A 24224-nucleotide genomic window follows, 5' to 3' on the forward strand; every position below is an offset into this window, starting at 1 on the left:
ACTATCCTAAAACAATGGAAGAAGCCTTAGGACTTGTCTAGGAGTTCTAATACTTTTTTATAGTAAGATCTAATATTCCTATGTTTTTCTTTCTCATTTAAAAAACAAACCAGTAACAGAAACTTTAGAGATGTGTGTTAAAATTGATTTCTTGACTTAAAGCTTTTTTCTACTTTAATGGTTTTTATGGCATCTAATAAACATAAAGCATGGGAATAGGGGAATTGTTGTATGTTGCATGGTTTTATTATTTTATTAGCCTTTTTCATATTTTTTTAATGCTAACGTAATTTTTGCATTTCCAAAGACCATTACTTTGTTGTGCATTTGATTTTCCTAAACTTCATTTTGTTGTCTGAGTACATTGATGCATTTAATATTGAAGTAGTTCACTGTATTAGTGCTAGAAGGATGAAAATTCCTTCAGTGCAGGGTCTTTTAGAGAGAACCTGAAAAATACATGCTTTTTAGAGGTGTGTATTGATAAAAGGGGTAAATTTTAGAATCTCCAAGGATAACAGCTATGGCAGTCAGTTGTAAAGTGTGTATGTATGTATGAATTCATAGAAACAGTGCATTAATTAATCTCTTTTTTTTTTTGTTTGTCCCTCAAATACCTCTCTTTCCTTCATCCCTTCAATCCTTAGGCTGTCTTGCACTCCCGAAGTTGAATCTACAGTTCCTGACTCTCCATGACTACCTGCTGAGGAACTTCAATCTTTTCCGCTTGGAGTCCACCTATGAGATCAGACAGGACATTGAAGATAGCGTCAGTAGGATGAAACCATGGTAATATTTATTAACTGGTGCAAACCAGTCAGTTCCCTTCTAATCAAAGTGTGGCTAAGAATCAAAACTGGATACTGTGTCTGTACTAAATACACAGTAACAAATGTGTTTAAAACTATTATATAGATACTGTGGTTTGTACTTACTCCTTCCATAAAGTGTTGTCATGCCAAGGGTTGATATTTTAAGGGTTTGTGGTTAGTATCCTTGTGGGTATGTTAAAGGCAGTATGCTGGATGCTAACAAACAGCCTTAGTTGTGTTAAGATGGATGAGGTAATTTTCCATCAGTACTAAGCCTTGGCTGACATTACAAAATATGCAAGCGTCATAAACGTCCCATAAACATTGTAGGAGATGTTACTGAGTATTCTTGAATTTGCCATCTGCCACATTTTAATCCTCTTTTGCTTTAAAGGGTTTATTTGGTGTGATATCTTTTATACTCAGTACTTGCTTTTTGTTACCTTTCCTTTATCTTCTGTCTCTGTGAGTTTTTTTTTTAATAATGCTAGCATTATTTGCCTTTGTTTTTTGAAATATGTCATGTTATGCTTTAATTCTAAAATGCAGGATTGCATGAATATAATTCAGTAACACATAAAGTTAAGAATTCTACTATTTCTTGAAAGTTACTGTGGGGTAAATTTTTTCATAGTTAAAAAAATAATTGAATCTGTTATCAGCTAACGTCTAAAAAAATTTTGGTATTTATTTCTTAGGTTATCAGAATATGGAGGTGTGGTCTTTGGTGGATGGGCTAGGATGGCACAGCCCATTGTCTCTTTCACAGTGGTGGAGGTGGCCAAGCCCAACATTGGTGAAAACTGGCCCATGCGAGTGCGAGCAGATGTTACAATTAATTTGAATGTCCGAGATAACATCAAAGATGAATGGGAAGGTACTTAACATGCTTTGAAATAAAGTGCTCAAAATAGGTGCTTATCAAAATACATTTTGATGTAGTCTTTTTTGTGAGAAAAGGAGGTTTTAATCCATGATACAGATTTGTCAATCCTAATAATACACTGTTTAGAAGACAGTTACTCAAATTCTAAGTTTAAAGGCAGTTTGAGTTTATGTTTTCATATTTGAGTTTATATTTTCATAAAGTGAAGTTTGAAATAATTAGACGTTCATTGGGAATAGAATGTTTATTACTTCAGACTGATGTCAGTCAGTGACCAACTATAAAGTGCTGTCCTTTACAGGACTGTGGAAAGTTAGCTTAGCATTTTAAATGATGTGTATGCTAAAAATGTCATTTTGAAAAGTATGGGGAAGGTGATATCTGTCTCATACGCAAGTGGAGAGGACAGATTTTTATTTACTTCAAGCCAGTGCATTTCAGCAGTTTTCAGTATGTTTGAATATTAGGAAGTGCTGACTGTACCAAGTACCATTTCTTGCAAGTATCCACAGGCGACACTTTTTTTGCTTGGGGATTTGAACTTTAGTTGACTGTGTTGGCAAGTGACATAGAAGCATGCAGTTGTACTTGTATTATCAGTAAATGTCACTCCTTTCTCTTTTGTTAGAGAAACCTGATAAATGTGCTGGAGCTGCGTAGTGTGATTACAGGTCACGTAGCACAAGTGCTAAAGCCGGGCTGTGTTATAAATGAACAGACGCTGGTTTGGGGCTGTAGATTTCTCTTAAAGTAGAAAATCTAGGAGTATGGCAGAGAGTTCACTATACTGAAGGTATCTATATAGTGATGCACCTGGCTTTTTAAATACTAAAACAGCCTCTATGATTTGTAAAAAATTATATTTTAACTAAATCAAAACTGAGATGAAGAATTCATTCATAAATCATTGCCTGACTTAACAGGTTCTTATGAAACTGCCTTCTGTTGAACAGTATCTGGTGCTTAATGAGGAATTATTTGTCTCATGAAAAATACAGCATGTTTTCTGAACTTTGAAGGTATCTTAGATCTCTGAGACTCTGGAGGTGTACTGGAGAGAAAGTTTAGTGTTCAGAATTATGTTAGTGAATTGGAGAAGCAGCATTTTACAAGTGGAATGTAGTTCAGCAGTGGTGATTATTAAGCAAGAACAAGTCACTGTACAAATACATGTTGGGGAATGCAGAATGGAAAGATCAGAGGTCATCATTGCTCACAAGTGAACGTGATTCCCCAACAGTGTGTTAGTACTGAGGGAAAAAGACAAAATCTCAAATTATACTGGAATTTATCAACTGGAATGTAACAGTAAATAAGTAACTTGGTTAAGTGACCTTTTACTTTATTCAATAGATAACCCTTCACCAAGTTACTTTAGTTTTGTGCCCAGTTCTAGGCAGTGCACTTAACTTGTTGTAAAAAAAAACAAAAAAAGGAATTGGAGGTTTGTCCAGAGGGAAGCAATGAGAATAAGAGATTAATGCCACACTTCTTTAGGGATGATTGAAAATAACTAGGTAAAAATAACTGGAGTAAGATTATCGGGAGAAGAATAATCTTGAAATAATGTTTGTTCTTATGAAAAAAACATTCAGCTACTTCTTTTTATATATCACAGTGGCCTATGGTTTTGTATTCTCTAAGTTCAAGGCATATTTTGAAGCAAAACAAAATAAATACAGGTGGGATTTTATTTAAAAGAAGTTTGAGTGCGTTCTTTTTTATACATGTGAAGGAGTTGATGAGGACAGTGCCATTCAGTCAGATCCTGTTCCTTTTGTGGCTCAGGGCTGCGCAAGCACGACGTCTGCTTCCTGATCACGGTGCGTCCCATGCAGCCTTACGGCACCAAGTTTGACAGGAGACAGCCTTTCGTGGAGCAGACTGGCCTGGTGTATGTCAGAGGCTGTGAAATTCAGGGCATGTTGGACGAGAAGGGGCGTGTTATTGAAGAAGGTATGATGCACCAAAACTTGTTCAAGAGATTTATCTTTTTTTTCTGTCTCTGTCTTTTTTATTTTTAACAGCCCGATTGATAATTTTTCTCTCTTGAATTAGTTACATACATGAAAAAAAACAAACCAGTTCCAGCCGGTGAAACGTTAACTAGTTTCCTCTGGTAAAATCTGATGTAGCTATGTTAATTAAATAAATCCAGTAATGAGTTAAGGAATAAAAGAGATTTGGTTCAAGAATTATTAGAATAATGCAGTGAAAGTGTGTCTATTGCTATGCAGAAATTAGTTTCATCATATGAATTTGTCTGAATTTCATTTGAGGAGCAATTATGGTTATCTTATTTGAATGATAATTTGCTTTTAGCACTGAGTCAAATTCTAATCTTGCTGTTTCATTATGAGCAGGACCTGAACCCAAGCCAAGACTTAAAGGTGATTGCAGAACATACAGAGTATTTCTGGACCCAAACCAGTATCAGCAGGACATGACCAATACAATCCAAAATGGAGCAGAAGATGTCTATGAGACATTTAATATAATAATGAGAAGAAAACCAAAAGAAAACAATTTCAAGGTAAGATACTTGCTTCTTAGCTCTAAGGTCAGAGGGATGGAGCACCTCTCCTGCGGGGAAAGCCTGAGAGAGATGGAGTTGTTTAGTCTGGAGAAGAGAAGGTTTCTGGGAGATCTGACTGCACCCTTTCAGTAAGGGGGCTTCTAAGGAAGATGAGGACAAACTTTCTCATAGTGGTAGTACAAGGGGGATTGTTTATAAACTAAAAGATGGTAGATGCAGACCAGATATAAGAAAAATATTTCATGATGAGGGTGGTGAAATGCTGAAACTGGTTGCCCAGAAAGGTGGTAGATGCCCCATCCCTGGAAATTTTCAAGGGCTGGTTGGACAGAGCTCTGAGAAACCTGGTCTGCTTAAAGATGGCCCTGCTCATTGCAGGGGGGTGGACTAGATGACCTTTAAAGGTTCCTTTCAGCCAAAACTACTATATGATTCAGCCTCAACAGTGCTAAGCAGATACTGTAGCACAAGGTGCTGTAGGCCACCTTCACTGTGACGGTGTATAATTTTATACACCTAAAATTATTTCTTACTCAGTTTCTGTGCTTTTTAGACATCTGAATCATTAATGTTCCTTGAATTTTCCATTTTTAAAGTGCAGCATGAATGAAAAACTACATTTCTTTTGGTGCCTTAAAATCATACACTACATAATTGAAGTGATTTTCATTTTGAGGGATTCTGTAGCAAGTTCTGTGTAAATGGATTAACAGGTAGGCAGGAAGACTTGTACTTGTTTTCTTTCTGTATCTAGAAAGATAGCTCTGGTGTGAAGCAGTGGCTTGCAGCCTGCATAGACCATTGTGGTGCCATTATTTGTACATGAATTCCATGTCATTTGCAAACCTTTATATCTTCAGCTGGAGAAAAGAAAACAAGATGATGCTGTGATTAGTGTAGACAGTGTATGCAGCAGATGGAAGGCAGCTTGAAGTTCAAAGCTGAGTTTGTAGGAGAGATGACAAGAGAACTCTTGTGCAGTCCTTGTAAATTAAGCAGATGAGACAGCAGAGAAAGTGCAAATACAGTGTGTTTGCTGGAGGTGACACCACTGTGTCACAACAATTGGTCAGCAGTGTTAGTTCTTACAAGAATGAATGTTACTATTTTTACATGCATAGAAATTACTTTTTGAAAAGCTGAAGCAAAGTTTCTGTGATGTAGAAGCACCACATTTGCTGTTACGAACATATTTCTTGCTTCCTCTTAGAAACTGGTCACTGGGTTGAGAAATACTACTTGAAAATATGACATTTTTTGGTTTCTTTGTTCTTTTCTTAGCACAGACATATTATGCTGTGCTTAATGTATGTTTGAGCAGAAGTACTTGTTCTATATTTGCAACAAAAATATAAAAATTTTTACTTAATGTGGGACTTGTCCATCCATATATCTTTGAAGTAATTCAGGCTTCAGAAGTGCTAAGATGCCTTCAACTTCGTAGCTTTACAGGTCTGTCACAGAACCCACAGTATGATTGTGACTGGAAGAAACATATTCAGGGTATGGTTAAGGTTAGAGGGACCTTTGGAGATTATTTAGTCCAAGACCTGTTTAAAGCAGAGTCAGCTAGAGCAATTTGCTCAAGATCTTGTCACTATGTAGTTGGAATTGGATATGTCCAGTGATGGAAACTACATAGCCAGTCTAGACAACCTGTTCCAGTGTTGCATTACCTCTACAGTAAAAATATTTTGATGTATTTAGGTGGAATTTCCCATATCTCAGTTAATGTCCATTGCCCCTTGTCATTTCACAGGGCACTACTGAGTGGACTCTCATTCTATTGACTGTACTTCCTCTCATTGCATTTTTTTTAATACAAATCGCTCAAATTCTCCAGTGCTCCTTGAGTTTTGTATTCTTGAGGCTGAACAATCCCAGATCTCTCAGCTTTTCATACAACAGATTCTCCAATAATCCCTTACTCTTCTTAGTGGCTCTTTGCTAGACCCATTCCAGTATGTCTGTGTCTCTTGTCCTAAGGAGCCCAGCGCTGGACACAGCCCTCCAGATGTGGTCTCACCCCACATCTGAGTAGTGGTGAAGAATCAGGACCTTAAAAGAGGTTGACTAAGCAGGGATGGTGATCACATTACTTGACTCTTTGAATGATATAACACAAGCAGGAAAAGAAAATCCTACCCTTTGTAGATGGATATATAAATGTAGACTATCTGAATAAAATTCAGTACTTTGATTTGACTGACTGTTCTTTTACAAGATTGGCATTTGGAGGTTCTGTATTACATTCTAGTTTGGATGGCTGATGAACTGTGTTTGCCATTCGTGTCCATGTTTGGTGGCATAGGAAGTCACAGGATCTGGAAATCAGTGCAGATACATGGTGACCAAATGCCAAGTTTCAAGTGAGATGGTTCTTCAAGACTTGCTACTAAAGTAGCCCTTTAACAGGAAGGCTAAAATTCAGCTACCTCTTAGTAGCTGTGCAAGCCTAGGGTCTGGAGCGTTGGTCTGGAGCATTTTCACAAGACAGGAAAGGACAGAAAACTTACATAACCACAGGTGATTAGATAAAATAATTTGTGGGTGAAGAGCAAATGCTTGAAGGGAGGCTTAAGCTGACTGCAAGGGTGTGTAAGAGGAAACCTTAAACTGCATGAGGCTCTTCTATGCATTTTTCCCTTGCTGTGAGTGTTCTGGGATGAAAATTTTACTGATGATTATGGTCATCTTTACTAGCTCTTAGTTTAAGAATGCCATGCTTTGATACTGGTGTTTTGTTGCATATGTACACTGTCCATATATTGACTCAATCTAACCAAACATTGTCAATTAAAGAGTTCTATTCTATAATCTTAAAACAGATTTGATTGGTCTTCAGTATGATTTTTACTTGGTAAAAGGTCAGTCTCTTCAATCCTGTTTTTTCTGGCTTTTCTTACTTACAGGCTCTTCTGGAGACTATTAGGAACCTGATGAACACAGATTGTGTGGTTCCTGACTGGCTGCATGACATCATTCTTGGATATGGAGACCCAAGTAGTGCACACTATTCCAAAATGCCCAATCAGATTGCAACTCTGGATTTTAATGACACTTTCCTGTCCATTGATCATTTAAAAGCTAGCTTTCCTGGGTACAATGTTAAAGTTACTGTTGACAATCCAGATCTGCATGTACCCCCCTTCAGGTGATCTCAATATTTCAAGTACTTCTTGATATTCTTGCTGAAATGTGTTTTCAGGTGGACTTATGTTTAGGGGTTGAAAGGAGATGCTTTTTCTTTTAAAAAAAGATGGAGATATGTTTAGATATGTAATATTTAGATCGTTACATGATAGAGTTAACGGTATGACAGCAAGATCCAGGACCAGCTTCTGTTCTATTCTGTACAAAACTGCATCAGAGCATTGCTTGTAGGTCACCTTATGGAATATAGGCAAAAACCGAAAGTATGAGATTAAGTCAAGACACATAATACTCTCTTCTGTATTATGGTATCTAGCCTCCTCAAGATCAGGCTAGAGAATTTGAATTACATAGTTTCCTTACATATCTCATTACAACAAGCTAAGAACAGCAATTTCAACACCAGTTAAAATTTGAGCTTTTGGAAACACCGTTCAATCAACATAAAGGATTAAGTCTGAAATCCCATAATGCTTTTTTTTAGAAATGATTTCTGAAGTAGGATGCCATCGGCAGCTAAATGAGATTTACTCATTTTGTTTCAGTGGTGCTGTTGTCCAGCATTTTTAGACTTGAGAATTCTGTCCCTCTTGGTGCACTTCCTTGAATTTTGACAACTGAGTTTCACAGTGCATAGTATTGGAGAACAGTTCCTTCAGCTGAAGAAACTACATCTTTTCCATGAGAAGGAATAAATTTGTGCAGGGAAAAGATGCCTTCCCCCTGCACCAGTCAGCCTTTATCATGGCTAAATTGAATCTTGAAAAGCAGGGAGGTAATCTCCCAAACTTTTTTTGGAAACACTGCATGGAGATTTGTGTGGAGAAGGCACTAACACTATATAATGATATAAAAATAGTCTGAAGGTGTCAGGAAGAGATCTCACACTCAGTTTTCCTCAATGACCTGTTGTTCAGTTTCAGTTCCTTTATTAAGATAGAGACTGCTCTTTATGAAGAGCTGTGGCTCATTGTACTGCTACATTTGTCCTGTAAGAGATTATTACTGTTATAGGTATCTGCATTTTGGATGGGCATTGGAATTTCTTCACCTGTGGTTTGTTTCTGAATTAGAGAAGCTTGCTGATATGTATAGAAGGCTATTAAAAAAATGAAATTGGAGGACAAAAACCTTCATCTGTTGGAATAGTTTGGAGCACTGACACAGCTTATGTTCTATGATAACTTTTCTCCTGTCCCTTCCATTTTCACTTATGAACTTCTTGTCTTCAGTGTTCTTCCAGCTGGCCCTCAGCACTGCTCCTGGCTTTTCCAGTTATGAGAAGAGTGCTTTTGACCCACTTTTTGTTTAATCAGCTTCATCAGTTCATTTGTCATTTCTTTTCTTTATTCTCCTTAAAACGTTGTCATTTGCAGCACTTGTTTCCCTGTTGTATGAAATTTGTCTTAATGGTGAGAAAAAATCTTTATCACCTTCTGAGATAGTCCGTGTCATAGTGAAGATGTTGAACTGTAACCTTAAATTATGTGTTGCAGGATAACTTTCCCAATGAAGGAAGGTAAAGGAATGAAAAGAAAAGAGGATGGAAGTGAAGAAAACCCTGAAGAAGCTAAAACACTGATTGTGGAGCCTCATGTTATCCCAAACAGGGGACCATATCCATATAATCAACCCAAACGGTAAAAAATGGATGGGAACTTATTTTCAAATGATAACACAAGCATTTCAGTGCATTTCAGTTCATTTTCAGAAATGAGACTGGTTTGTTTTATATTTGAATCAAAATATTCTATTGTCCCCCATCTGTGAAAAAAGTCCCTTGAAGAACAGCGAGACATACTGTCTTCTAGTGATTTTTGTCTCAGGAATTTGAATATTAGGAAAGTAATGCCTAAATGATTTTACAACATTCTCTGCAAATAATGACTAAAGACAAACTGGCTTTTAGATGGAGTTTGTTGTCACATGGACAACATGATTTATTGTCTTGCTCAGAAATTTAGAGACTTGTATCTATAAAAAGATAGTTGTAATGCTGATTTAATTTGTGCAAAAGTTTGCAAATGCATAGTTCAGGAAACCTATAAACAGTTAATTGAAATAAAACTTGTTAAATCAATTGCTTTTATCAAAATTGTTGGCAAAATCTGTCAATTATCTGATCTCGTTTTGCTTTGTTACAGCAATACTATTCAATTTACCCATACTCAGATTGAAGCCATCCGTGCAGGAATGCAGCCTGGACTAACTATGGTAAGAATGTTTTTAAGGATTCTATACATTTATTTATTTAATTCTGGCCTTAGGTACATTCATTGAAACATTAGTACTGCTAGTAAGGTAAGGCTGCTTTCTGTAGGTTTGCTGAGGTAAGTTTTATTAATAGTTTAAGGATATGAAAAATTAACATTCAGAGGCTCAACATGCTCCAATCCTCACAAAATCATATGGCAACACATCTCTGTATCTTGTGTTTCAGTGGCTGAAGGCTTTCCACAGCAACTGAATTTGCTTTTGCAGTGATTGGAGAGTGTTTAAATAAAGCAGGAATAATTTCTTAGCAATTTGTAATTTTATGTGTAGTTGCTTATGAAAACTGCTATTCTGTGCTTCTTAATCATGAAAAAATTATTTTGAGATGCTTTCTTTATGATACTTGCATACCTTTAAAACATCTGGGGTGGCCGTTTTGGAGTGTTTGTAGAATTGAGCCTATGAAAACATTGCCTGTTATTATATGTCTGTATCATCAGTTGTAGATTTCTGAGTAAATAGAAAGAATGAACTCTCTATTTTTTAAAACGTTTCCTGTTTTTTATGTTTCTTTCACCTTATTATTTTTCAATTGTGTATCTTGATTCTCTTTTCACTTTCCCCCTTTTTTAGCCTGTTCTGAGGCTAAACTGCCTTTTTCTCTGAGGATATCTGTTTTCATATTAGTACTTCCTCTGCTGGATTACCATATTCCTTTTAGTCAGGAATCTGCCAAAATAGTCTAAAGGAATCTGTTATAATATGTTGTGTTTGGTCTGAAAGTTCACCATAGCCAGGAAGCAATGTGTAATGTCACATTGTTTGTGAGATTGTTCTGGGCTTTTTCTTCCCCAGCCAACTCTGGTTTTTTGTATTGTGAAGCATTCTGATAAATTGTATATTGATTTTTTTTTTTGTTTATTTTTTGTGTGTGTGTGTGTGTGTTTGATTTTAGGTTGTGGGTCCACCTGGTACTGGAAAAACTGATGTAGCTGTCCAGATAATATCCAATCTTTATCATAATTTCCCAGAGCAACGAACTCTAATAGTTACCCACTCTAATCAGGTAAAGTGTCAATCATGTGTGGAATTTTCCTGTAATTGCAATATAGAAGAGCAGTGGATATTGAGTTCAGTAGTTTGGGAGTTGCATTTGTTCTCCTAATGGAAACTTGAGTCGACTTATGTGCAGTTTTGCCAGTTTGATAATGAGAAATTAAATTTTTGAATTTCAGGTGTATAGTTCTAAACTATTTATCTGTAATTTTCAATGTGTTTAATTGGTTGGAGGTCAAAAATAAGAAAGCATTTAGAAAAAGTCTCTGGTTCTTATAGTTGCACATTCATTGCAAGGGTTGAGAACATGTCCATTGAGGAGAAAAAGAAGGAAATACTTTGAGGCAGATAGAAGACTGTTCTTACTAGACAAGACTTTAATGAAGACATTAATTTGAAATCGTACCCTGGGAAATCAACTGTATCTCAGCAGGGTACATTACCCATGCTTTGATGCTGCACTCTAAGAGGTTTACATCATTTGCAGCTGCAAGTGGAGCTTGTTTGTGTTTTTTCTTATTTTCAAAACTTGATGATCCAGTGCTTACAAGCTTGCTCCTTTGAAATAATCGAGTTAGTTGATAGTCAGCCACTAAAGAATGAAGAGTTTAAGGTAGAAGATGTAGCACACCTAGAAGTTTAGTTACCCAAAATGGGATAGAGTCACAGTACCTGACAGCCAGTACCAGATCATACTTCTCTCATACACGGTAAAAGTTAAATTGTTTATTGTCATCAAACTAAAATTGGTCTTTGTGAGACAGTTTTGTAAATTGATAGCTTTATCAACTAAGTTGACTATGTGATAGAATAAAATTTTACAATTGTAAAATCAAATGTAATTGTTATATAAAGTATGCAAATAAGAGGGTGTTAGTAGGCTAATTTCCCTGTTTCAAGATTGAGTTTCAATATTAACTTTGTTTTTTAAAACAAAATTAACTTTTGTTTGTTTTGGCTTCCATTTATAATAAAATAGGCATAATCTCCTGTTTTACTCATAAGTAATTCCTCAGTTTTCCCCTGCAAGAGCCTCTGAACTTCTAAAAACTACCTTTTCTCCTGTTCTTGTCAATCTTTAGGCTTTGAACCAGCTGTTCGAAAAAATCATGGCTTTAGACATTGATGAGCGTCACCTTCTGCGTCTGGGTCATGGGGAAGAGGAATTAGAGACAGAGAAAGATTTCAGCAGGTGAGGAAGGAGATGCTAATGATAAACTCACTTATATAAACATGGCAGCAAGATGTCTCTCTTGAATCCACTCTTCCTCCCGTGCGAAGGAGCCATGGTGGACAAGCAGTGGTGGACTTCTCATATTATTCAATCCCAGTAACACAGATTGTGCTGTTTTTCAGTACTAGGTTTAGTAATTTTGGTTCTTATTCTGTAGAGAAGCTGTGCTCCCTTGAGCATCTAAAGGCAGTCAGTTGCTTGATCACAAAATCAACTGCTTGAATAATAGATAATATTTTTTTTTTGGACCCTTATACTTGTACAATTAATCTGTGAGAGAAATTAGAATAATAAGGTGGATTCTTAGAGCTACAGTTTTTTTGTTCAAATATGATATCATTCTACTATCATGGTGATTTTTGCATTAATAAACATGGTATTAGACTTCCTGCTTTGAATTCTTCTTGAACTGCTTAACCTCAAAGTTGCTTATTTCATTGAGAACACATTTTGAAGTATACATATGGAAGGAAAGCTGTCAACTCTGTGTCAGTACCAAGACTTAAGAACCTGTTCTGCTAAATATTTGTGTGTTTGTCATGCGTTAGTCCAATTGACGTCAGTAGGATTACACACATTCATGAATGTAAGCGGGGTATAATGGTTGTGCACTGGAAATATCTGAACTGTCCAGTACTGGATTATCATAGCAATACTTTGACTTCAAAAGCTGTAGTAAAAATTATATATAGTCCCTAGAAGCTACCCACATATACTTAGTTCAGTATTTAGCAAAATAATGCCTTGTGATTTTTTTTCTTTTCAATTGAATGCTTTGACGTAGTCAAATTATTCCAGAAATTTGATAGCCAAAAACTTACTGAAATGATGCCATAGCAGATATTTATTTAGTACTATCCATAGTTTAGTATGTTCCTTGAACTGTAGCGTTCATCATTAAAAGGAATTTTCTTTACGACACTACATTGTCTATTTTCACACTTCCTCAAGATAACTCCAGACATGTGGGATATTTGTGCAAGCACTATGGGTTCTGTCAGTTCAAGAGGGAGGGGTAAAGGATGAGGAATATATTTGAAAGTGGGCTGCAGTACTGTGAGAACTTTATTTCTCATTAGCTTGGCCTTGTGAATTGTTAGGGCTCAACTGATAAAAATAGTCAGCATGTCACAAATTTTTTGGTTTTGGAACAGGGTTGTAGTTGTGACGGTGTTTTGGCAGGGTGCTGGGGTTTTTTGTGATCTCTCATTGTGATACTTAGATACTATTTTGAATTTAATAAAAATTGCATGTGATCTGTTTTGTAGGTATGGAAGAGTCAATTATGTGCTGGCTCGAAGACTTGAACTTCTGCGAGAAGTTGGGCGATTACAAGAGAGTCTTGGAGTCCCCGGAGATGTATCTTACACTTGTGAAACAGCTGGCCACTTTTTCTTATACCAAGTAAGGACTGAAATACTTTTGCAGAGACTGTATGACCTAAATATGTTACAAAACACTTTGTAAAACTTGCAATGAATTTTTCAGAGTTGAGAGTAAAAGCAAAAAGCATTTTCCTTGGTGATTCACAATACAGTAACAGCTAAAGTTAAAATTGCAGCATGACTTGCTTGTGTTGCTATTGTTTTAAATCCTGCCTGCTGACTCACCAAGTCATTGCTGCCCTTCATGAATGCTGGCAAAGATTCTAACTTGAAGCTTCTCCTTCAGATAGGAAAATCTGTGGGCTGCTTTATATTTTGGACAAGCATTAGAGCAGCTACTTGATGGTCCTGATAGGAGGCTTTTATAGCATTAAATGCCAATGTGAAATCAAATGTACGGTGTACAAAATGGTATGTTGCACGTCCCTCATTTCTCCTCCATGTATTTTTCAGTGATGTGGTCTACATTTGCAATTAATGTTGCATAAGGAGGTTTACAGGGTGGTACTTAGGGCTGAATGCACTTACTTGTGTATGTTTTTACAGAAGTTACTCTTGGGCTAGCTTTAGTGTGGACCTTAACATTAAATGGACATTAGATGTTGAAGAGTGCAAGGAACACTGCTAGAGGTCATCTTCTGGTTCAGTTTCCTCCTAAATGAATCCCACTTGGTATTTAAATCAAGGTAGTGTAAGTGGAGATAAACCCAATACAGAAGTAAACTTCTTTATTATGTGGCAAGGTTTTGGTAGCAGGTGGCTGTAGGAATGACCTCTGAGAAGAGGCCAGGGGCTGCCCTGTGCAGGACCCAGCCAGCTCCAGCAGACCCACTGCTGACCTAAGCTGAATCCACAGTGAAACTGATGGTGCCACTGTGAAAACCTCTTTGAGAAGAGGTCAAAAACCCGCAGCAGCTGAGGGCAGAGAGGGGCGTGTGAGAAAAAACCCCATACACCCAGGACAGAAAGACATGAGGGGGCAGGAGGTGCTCCAGGCATCAGAGCATAGCTTCCCCATAGCTTGTGGAGACAGCCATGGCAAAGCAGGTTTTCCACCTGCAGCCAGTGGAGAGGCTGTGCCAGAGCAGATACCGACACTGCAGCCCATGGAGTTCCCCATGCTGAGCTGGTGGGTATACCCTGAAGGAGGAGGCAGCCTGTGGAAATCCCATGCTGGAGCAGGGAAGAAGTGTGAGTAGGAAGGGGTGGCAGAGATGTAGTGCTGTGAACTTGAATGACAACACCATTATATCTATACTGCTCAGGGTAGGGAGGAGGTAAAAAAAGAAATTAGGCCTGGGAACAAAGAGGGAGTGGAGAAAAAAGATGGTTTTGGTTTTGTCTTTGTTGCTCACCATCTTAATCTGTTTTTAATTTGCAATAAATGAAATTAATTTTTCCTGTTTTGTCTGTGATGATACTTGCTAAACAATCTCCCTGTCTTTATCTCAACCCATAAGCTTTTCTATCCTAATTACTCCCACTGCCCTGTTTAAGAAGGGGAGTGAGAGAAACTGGGTGGGAGTCTGGCCACCAGCCAAGCTCAACCCACCACAACTTCAAAAATGTCATTCTGACACAAGGTCAAATACTACCTGAGACATACCTTACTTCTGTGATAATTTTTTTAATGCTATGCTGCAAGCCTGTATATTGCCAAAAACCTTATGATACAAACCCACCTTGCTTTGTCGTAGGTAATGTCTCGTTGGGAGGAGTATATCAGTAAAGTGAAAGTTAAAGGTGGAAAATCACCAGATGTTGCAGATGTCTCCAGTTTGTTTCCTTTTCACCAGTATTTTGCAAATGCTCCTCAACCAGTTTTCAAAGGCAAATCATATGAAGAAGATATGGAAATTGCTGAAGGGTGTTTTAGACATATTAAGAAAATATTCACTCAGCTTGAGGTAAGACATGTAACTGTTAAAGGCAAGTGAATCTGGCTAATCCTGTAGAAAAACTACACAATTCCAAAGTTCTCATTTTCCCTACATCCCAGATGAAATATACATGTCTAGGCAGCTACATTACCATGCAAGGTGAGAATTTCCACCTTTGAGTAATATAGGTATGTTAGACACTAGGGGCAAAGGTCTGGTCTCTTTTAATTGGGTCATGGGAAGCAGCCTTCTGCATCTGTTTTCACTGGTGAGGTTATAAGGATTTGTACACCTGTCACTGCTTCTCTGATCCTCACAGGGTCTTTGTATTTACAGTGAATTGCCTTTCATCAGATAACCTAAAAGTAACAGATTATCTTCTGTTTTTTGCCAGAATTGCTTAAGAGGCTATTAAAAGTTAGGGTAAAGGTGATTTGTGTACCATTTGATTATATTAACTGTAATGGTCTTTCTGCTGCTGAATTTGATGTCATGTTACAATGCAGTAAAGTAGGAAACAAGAAGATATAGTACAAGAAAATTGTGGAGGATTCTGAGAGGGTTCCTCAGAATTATTTGAATATTTGTCTATAAATTTTTATGTACATACAGATTGGAAGAATTCTTTCATAGGTTTTTACAAGATTGTTTTTCAAAATACAATAAACCTGGAAACCACAACAAATTATCCAAATGGGATTATTAACAGTACATACACTCAGAAAATTCTTGTTTAATTATATCAAGAAGGTGGCCTCAGAGTTTGAGTGGATTTATTTTATAAATGATTTTTTTTCATATTCTGACTTTCAAGACTTTTCTTTTGTCCTCCATAGGAATTCAGAGCATTTGAGCTTCTCCGCAGTGGCCTGGATAGATCCAAATACCTGTTGGTGAAAGAAGCAAAAATCATTGCCATGACTTGTACTCATGCTGCTCTGAAACGACGTGACCTGGTTGAATTAGGTTTCAAAGTAATGCTTATACTAGTGTTACTGTACTACTTGATTTTGGTGTTGGTTCTCCCCTATTCCCCACCCCATACAAATCATTTTATCTGCCCCAAATCTAGGCAGTTAGATTACTTGGAGTTGCATTTTTTACTTGTATGTTTCAATTTTTTAGTTTTACTGAAGAAAAATATAACTTCCGTAAGCAAAAGATTAAATCACTTTTAAGTTACAGTATATACAAAAAATGGTAAATACTGCTTTTTTAAAAAAGTCAGTTTTGCCATATTATGTGATAGACAGCAGTGATAGGATTAATGAAATAGAGGCAGAACTGGGTAGAAAAACATGGCTGTTACAGCTTTGTTTGCCTAAAAAATTAACAATTTGGGGAAAAAGAGCTATGATGTAATGCTGTTTTCACTCTGCAGTGGTAACTGTAACTATTAATTTAGTGCAGTCTTTTTTTCTGACAAAAGCCAGCCACCAGTAATTCTTTCAGTGTTATTTTTCACTGATCATGTACTGTATTGGATCACAAAATGGCTCCTCTTCAGTTTCAGTGCAGAGATACCAAATTGGTTTGCTCCACTGCAGAAAGCTTTTCCCTTGTGGTTTTGGCATATAGGAAGCATGTAATGTGATTCAGTCATGGGTTCCTTCTAGGTATAAGCCCTGACTGGTACAGAGAGATCTGCCATTGGTGTAGTGGGACTTCACCTATTTGTTAATACTGATATTTTGCCTATAAGGGGAAATCTTGCTGTAACTGTCCCACCTGGCAAAATCTGAAGGAGTAGTAGATGCTTTCTTTTGGTAGGCTGAATAAATACATTTACTTGTGTTACTGTGTTTATGGACATCTCTTTACTTTTTTTTTTTTCTCAGTATGACAACATCTTAATGGAAGAGTCTGCTCAGATTCTGGAGATAGAAACTTTTATACCTCTCCTATTGCAGGTTAGACTTGAAACATGAAAGATCTTAAAAAGATAAATAAGGCTCTGTGCTCTTGAACACTATTGCATATTAAAATGAAAAATATCATGTGCAGAAAGTAACCCAGAACTGATATTTGCTAGTAAGACCTTTCACATTGATTTGACTGATTTGATTTTCAGTTATGAAATTATTTTATGCAATGAAGTAAACATCTTACATTTTTTTTCAAATATTTAAATGAGTGTTGAGTAACCAGCTGCGTCTGGCAGGTGAGGGGAAATGTGAAAAATGCAGAAACTGAAGAGTTTTTGTAATCAGAGTCGACCCTTTCACCATAGAGGCATATTCTGGGGGATATTCCATGAGTTTATGTGAGGCATGCAAATAGTCCTTGAAAATTGAGTGAGTTTTAATTTTAACAAAACCTAAGGATCTATCCTTCCAGAGTAGCAGTACTTGATTTCTTTACTTGAAGTTCAGTGAGAAAATTTTAAAAACAGAATTCTGGGGGGCCTCTTTGTCCAAGATAAAAATGGCTGATATGTACAGAACAACTACATAGAATACTTTGCCATCTCCAAAGCAGAAACTTCCAGGAGTGGGTAAAAAAAGAGACAGTAAGTTTTGGGGTTTTGGGGTTTTTTTATTCTTGCCAATAAAAATTATTTCCATCCTCTTACTTTCTTTTTAAGGCATTTTCAGGCTTGAGGAATTGGACAGTCCAGAGTTCAGTTTTCTTTCCTTGCTGTCTGATCAGAAACAGCTTCAGAGCTCTTCCACTTCAAGTGGCAGGAAAAGGAACTTTATGCTCTGTCTCAAATAGTGTTCCCATGGGGAAAGGGAATTATCACAGGAGTGTGTAATGAGGATCTGACAGCTGGAAGTCTCCAGGATGCTAATGGTGAAGAGCATTCAGTCCAAAAGCCAAGATGGGAATTAGTTTGGGGCACATTCTGGTCATGGAAGAGGCTATTTGAGAATTACAGAAGTAAACATAAACTACAGAGACACTTGAAAGGGAGGTTCAGTGTTGCCTCAGACATCTGAATGCTAAAAACTCTTTCAAATGCTTCATATTCACTACCTCAGAATCCAAAAATAAAGTTCAGAGGACAGTTCTGGGTTAACTGCTATTACTGTGTAGTAATCAGGGGGGTTGGCCTTTAAAGCAGTATATGATCTTTATTCTGATATTTCTCTACTAATTTTAGCAGATAAAGGTACTTGTTTTATAAGAAAAGAGACTTTATTACAATTCTACTCTCTGATTGGATAGAAGCTAGTAGTCTTTAAAAAGACTGAACTCCAATGTAGCTTAAAAACAAATGTTGGAGGGCTTAGAGGCAGACAATGTGACTCATTTTAATGTGTTTTGAGTGCCTTGATTATATTGCAATAGTTGCAATAGAGTAACTGTTCAATTCTAGAACCCCCAGGATGGATTCAGTCGTTTGAAGCGGTGGATTATGATTGGTGACCATCATCAGTTGCCCCCAGTCATTAAGAACATGGCTTTTCAAAAGTACTCCAACATGGAGCAGTCTCTTTTTACACGGTTTGTTCGTGTTGGAGTGCCAACTGTTGACTTGGATGCGCAAGGAAGAGCTAGAGCAAGGTAAGACAGGAAATCCTTCGTATAGCTTGTAAGAAAGTAACAAGTTAAAAATGAGAAGAGCACACACAGCTACGGAAACTGGTTTTTATTGTTAGGACAGTAGTTTGCAAAACTGGAATTTAGTTCCATTAAGTTCAGCTTAGACTAGGAAGGCAGATTTTACTTCTTTGAAATGCAGTCAGATTAATTTCTTCATTGTTATTTTTATGTAGTAGTACTCTGCTGTTGCTTTAAAACTTTAATGAAAATTATATGTAAAGGTACTTAATCATCTTAAGTGTTCAGGGTTTTTTACAATTGAAACTTTGCAGAAGCTTTCTTTTCTAAACTAATGTTTAGTATATTCAAAGTTAAATAAAAATCTTGATTTATTTAACATTGAATACATAACAATTCCCTTAAAGACTGTAAAAGGCTGTTTTTCTGTAGTGTTTCAGGAGAGATGCATCCAGAGATTGGACACATTCAGGATGTCCTCATAAGAACAAAAAGCCTTTTTTATAATAAAAGAGATGCTGCGACTCTGTAGTGTAATAGCTTTTCTTTTTTATCTATGTATTTGTCATTTCTCTCTGGTAATTTAAATACCAGATTTATTGATTGTGTACATTGCATATTTGTGTCATGTTAAGAAGGAAAAATAACACCAAATAAGAGAAAATTACTCCATATAAAATCTTGCTACTCTAGGTTTAGTTCTAAATCTTCATTTTACGCATTAAGTGTAGTCAACAATATAAAGGATAACTTCAATTTTTTCATGTAGGAAATGTTTGGAATCTAGAATATTATTTTCTAGTCTTATGAGTGACAGTTCAATATGATTTTTAAAATGAAGATTTTATCTGAATGTGCTGGTGAATAAAGTTTATTTTACAAAATATTAGTGAATGTCTTAGTGATAAGAGAGTGAAAGTCCTTAGCTTTGCAAGTAATTTCTTGATCAAGAAATTACTTCCTGTGCTTTGTCTTTTGTGATCACAGGTAGCTTCCCCATGAGCTATCTGCTTCTTGATCTGGTCTGGATATCATTGGGCATTTGTGAATGAGGCATTTTGTTTGTATTACTGTCCCTAGAAATATCAGGAATCGTTCAGAATTAGGTAGATTTTGTTTGTTTCCATTAATGTATTGTGTTAATACTAGGAAATACACAAAATAAATAAGGAAATCAATTTCTTTTTACTGTAAGAAGCTTTACCACGGTTAATGCAGAAAATAATTTTTCCTTCTTCCTTCTGTTTTGTAAAGAAGGATTAATATTCCTTGAGTTTTGTTACCCATGAAAGTTTTCACTAGAATTCTCACAAAATATGTAGCTTGATTGACAGGAACAAACTTAAACCTGAGTGTTCCACATTGACCTGGCATCTGAAGTTTTCAGTGAGAGAGACAAAACAGAATCACGACCTAAAAATAATACTGCTGGATAGATTGTTCAAGTGTGTTCATTTTTGTATGAATACAGGCTGCTTAGCAAAATTATTCTTTTCACTGAAAACCTACAGAAGCCCTGATCTCATATGCATATGAACTCTCTTGGATGAGTTGAAGAGCCTGCTGTAGCTCACTCTTTGTGCTTTGTGCCTGTGTGGTTTTGAACAGCTTGTGTAACCTCTACAACTGGCGCTACAAGAACCTGGGTAACCTGCCTCACGTGCAGCTTCTGCCGGAGTTCAGAACAGCCAATGCTGGCTTTTTGTATGACTTCCAGCTTATAAATGTAGAAGACTTCAACGGTGTAGGAGAGTCTGAACCCAATCCTTATTTCTATCAGGTAAGGGAAGTACTGCTTGTGTTATTTGTTAACCTCAATAGGGCTTGTTAAACCTGCAATGCAGACAGACTATCAAAAACGGTAAGCTGACATTCAGTTCGTGTTCTCAGATAATTGAATCATGTGTAGGATTTTTTCCTCCTTTTAATGAGCTTTGAATGTTGAAAATGAAAACATTGCGTTGGGGCTTTTGCTCAGTGAATTACTTTGTTTTCTCATTGTTATAGGAGGGATTAGACTTTGTGTAATTCATTACAAAATGTAATTTTGACCTAAGGCAAATTAAAGTCCATTGTAATTCACCTGTAACATGATAGTGGAAAAACAGTAGCACTTCCCCTGACCACAAAGAATTGAACTTTGCTTGGTTGCTCGTACCTGAGTTTGAAGAGTCACACTGTGTTATTGTTCTATAGGTAGGAATGCTAAAGTGCCCATTCATTAAAGAATAAAACAGTACTGCTAGTAATATACATAAGAGGCATAGAGACATTGAGGATGAAGTAAATTGCCAAAAAACCTTAATCTTGGAATTTCTCAACTAAGTTTTCAAACTCTCAACTAAATTTTGAAATTAAGCCATCATCAACAGTCTCTATCTTAATTTCCCCTAAATTAGGAAAACATTTGTATAAGCATCACACTTGTAGTGAGATGCTTATATTTTCAGTCCTTTTATTTTTCTTGTTTTAAAAACTGGTGAAACAATCTATGGTGCCTAAAATAGCAAACTTGGGCTTTGGAAAAATCAGAGCTGGAGAGATATGCAAGTTAAGGAGTTTAGTTCAAATATGGAGTTAAGGAGTTTAATTCAAACATGGAGTTAACACCTTATATTTTGCTTAATGTTATGGAAAGCAAACAATATACTTTATGATTATAATATTCCTGTTCATTTTTCCCTCTGACAATTTCTGAGACTTACATGAATCTATGTTTTAAAAAAGGTATGAAATATATTTGTAGGTTTTGCTTGGGTTCTTCTCAATACTTTTTCACTACAAATTAGTGTACTGCTAGAGAAGAAAGCAATGGTTAATCATAATCCACTTTATCCCATTGCTAGATTGAGGACAGAATTGTTTGGAAAGATCATTTCGATTTTATTTTTGAAACTCTAACATGAAAATAGTAAAAAATTGTCCAGTGGAACACAAACAGCTGAAAGGAGTGCCTCATAATTGAGAGTGTGAGCACTGCTTTAGACCACTCTTTGGCTAAAGAAGATTAAGAGCACTGACATGAGGACACAGAACACACTTCTCATTATATCAGTACTCTGATGTGCACACTCTTCTAATACTTCCTACCATTACTTTTTTTTTTTTTATGATCCTGATAATTGAATGATATTTAGCAGAGTATGTGTTGGTGGCATTCTAGGTTTTTCATGAAATAACAAATTGTTATCATATATAATTGTCTTTGTGAATTTGGGCTTTTCTTTCCAGAGTTAAAGGGGATTAAAATTTGTCGAATAGCTTTACACCCACAGGTGTTTGATATGCCTGGCAACTGCATTTTCCAAGTAATGCAGAGCCCACTTAGTAAGAAAAAATAAATGAGGCTGGTATGTCCAGCCTATTCAAACATACGCCAAGTGGGGATAAAATTCCTTGTATAAATAGAGCAGGAGTAAATGTCAGCATTTGTGAACAACTTTTTAACCTGAAAGATAATTTTTGTTGACAGAAAATGGATTTAAATAGGCTATGAATAACTTCAGTCTGGAAATAGAACAAAGCTTCCCATAGCCACAAGAGTGGTACTTGAGACAGACTCATAAAGTAATGACAGAGAGAGAAAGTTACAATATACAAAATAACAGCTGGTAATTTGTAATTGAATAGGATGGCCTGCAGTGGAAATAACTGGATTTCATAATCCAGATTCTGTCTCCTAATTAATACGTGAAAGGACTGCATTTATACTAGTGCAACTAGTTCTTACTTTCAGTTTACTGGAGAGTGAGTCATTGCAGCTTTTTTGGCTGACTGGAACTTTTGAGTAAATATTGTAAAGTTTCAGTCAGTGCCTAACAATAATACTGATGTAGATATTTTTAACAGTTGTCTGAAAAGGAATGAGAGTGAAGGTATTAAACCTACTTGTGGTTCTTTCATTCTTTCAAAGTGGCTTGTGTGAAGTGAGCAAGGAATCATCAGATCTAGGAACATTTCTCTCAGCACTAGAATATGTCTAAATACCTGACAATGTCACAGGTGTTATTCTTTGTAACCTAACAAGATGACTAACCCTTTTTTTGTCTTTTTCTTCATTTTTTTCCTCTTATTTTGATCTTTAGAATCTTGGTGAGGCGGAGTATGTTGTGGCAGTTTTCATGTATATGTGCCTGCTTGGTTATCCTGCAGACAGGATAAGTATCCTGACAACATATAATGGACAGAAACACCTGATCCGTGATGTCATTAATCAGCGATGTGGAAACAATCCTCTGATTGGAAGGCCAAACAAGGTGACTTTGAAAGTATATCAGTCATTGCAGTAGTTCTGGGTTTTATGTTTTTAAATTGTCATATTGCAAATAAGACTAATTTGAGCTATACTTATACAGGTATCTGTGGAAATATTTCCTGTTTAACCACATATTTATGAACCTACATTCTGTGGAATTTCATAGATTAGTGCCCTTGTTTTTGCCTGTTGATAATTTGATAGAGTGAAATCAGTGAAGGTGAAAAGACTAAAGGCTATGTGGGACAGAACACTCCTTATTTATCATTTGTTTTTCCTCAATAATAACATCATTTCCCAAAATCACATTATTAGAAAGACCCAGCCAGAGTGGAAATTATTTGATAGAATGTATGATCACAAATATGAAGAAACAAATAAAGAATATAGTTATAAATGTCTGGTGCTAATTCTGCAGATTAAAACTGTATTGCAAAGCTAATGGCTTTCCATAATCTTTTGGTATTAGCACCTTGCTTCTCTGTCCGAATTTAAACAAAAAGAAGTAAAAGAAACAGTATACAGTCAGACAAAAGCTCCTCTCAACATATTCCAGAAAAAAAAAGGCTAGAGGCCAACTAAATCATTTAAAGAATTTTCTCTTCTTGTTTACTGCAAGCTCAGTTGATGTTAAAATTTTGGTGTCATGTTTTAATTGAAATGGCAAAAGTCAACCTATAGAGGTTTTTTTTAATTTTTTAATTGTCTAGGTAACAACTGTGGACAGGTTTCAAGGCCAACAGAACGACTATATCCTGCTTTCCCTAGTGCGTACCAAAGCTGTAGGCCACCTTAGGTATGTAAGAACATCTTCTTGTAGTGCCATAGCAGTACTTGTACTGTGTATCAGACAAATGTTTATAGTACATTATGCAAAAAACTCTATTGTATGAGTATGTAGTAGAAACGAAGTTCAGACAGACTTCCTTTTATAACTGTTTGGTACCCTCTTCTCGAGCACTTTATCCTTTGGTAATGGCTCTTACCCTATAATTAGTTTATGTTGCTGCAGATAGGCTGATCTTGGTTACACCCTAGTAGAATGATAGGACTGTAGTACTGTTGGGCAAATGCAGGCTTAAATTTTCCCATAGATCCTTTCCTGTAATCAAGATTTTTTTTTTTTTTTATTTTGCATTAGAAGTGTTTGATCATTATGTAAGTTGAATTATTGTGTGTAGTCTTAAATGCTGGCACTTTTGGTTCGGGATGTGATGGAGCAAGACTTGTCTAATCTTAGGTAGATAGGTGAGTATCAAATTCATCTTTACTCATTCAGATACAGAAATGCTATTGGGATTTTTTTCTC

At 36.3% G+C, this 24224-nt stretch overlaps 1 protein-coding gene across 2 annotated transcripts in view; it reads left to right on the forward strand.

Moving 5' to 3' along the window:
* Positions 1-24224, forward strand: part of AQR (aquarius intron-binding spliceosomal factor) — a 46073-nt gene that overhangs the window by 16371 nt on the left and 5478 nt on the right. For both annotated transcript variants that reach the window (XM_059849826.1, XM_059849827.1), the window contains 17 exons: positions 648-789; positions 1511-1689; positions 3487-3654; positions 4062-4231; positions 7147-7388; positions 8884-9027; positions 9532-9601; positions 10557-10667; positions 11740-11849; positions 13160-13295; positions 14974-15183; positions 15993-16130; positions 16995-17066; positions 18476-18663; positions 20269-20440; positions 22746-22916; positions 23626-23711. In XM_059849826.1, coding sequence (XP_059705809.1) covers positions 648-789; positions 1511-1689; positions 3487-3654; positions 4062-4231; positions 7147-7388; positions 8884-9027; positions 9532-9601; positions 10557-10667; positions 11740-11849; positions 13160-13295; positions 14974-15183; positions 15993-16130; positions 16995-17066; positions 18476-18663; positions 20269-20440; positions 22746-22916; positions 23626-23711 — 2509 coding nt within the window. The remainder of the gene's footprint in view (positions 1-647; positions 790-1510; positions 1690-3486; positions 3655-4061; positions 4232-7146; positions 7389-8883; positions 9028-9531; positions 9602-10556; positions 10668-11739; positions 11850-13159; positions 13296-14973; positions 15184-15992; positions 16131-16994; positions 17067-18475; positions 18664-20268; positions 20441-22745; positions 22917-23625; positions 23712-24224) is intronic.

This window comes from Haemorhous mexicanus, chromosome 6, assembly GCF_027477595.1.
Source record: "Haemorhous mexicanus isolate bHaeMex1 chromosome 6, bHaeMex1.pri, whole genome shotgun sequence".
NCBI classification, from domain to species: Eukaryota; Metazoa; Chordata; class Aves; order Passeriformes; family Fringillidae; genus Haemorhous; species Haemorhous mexicanus.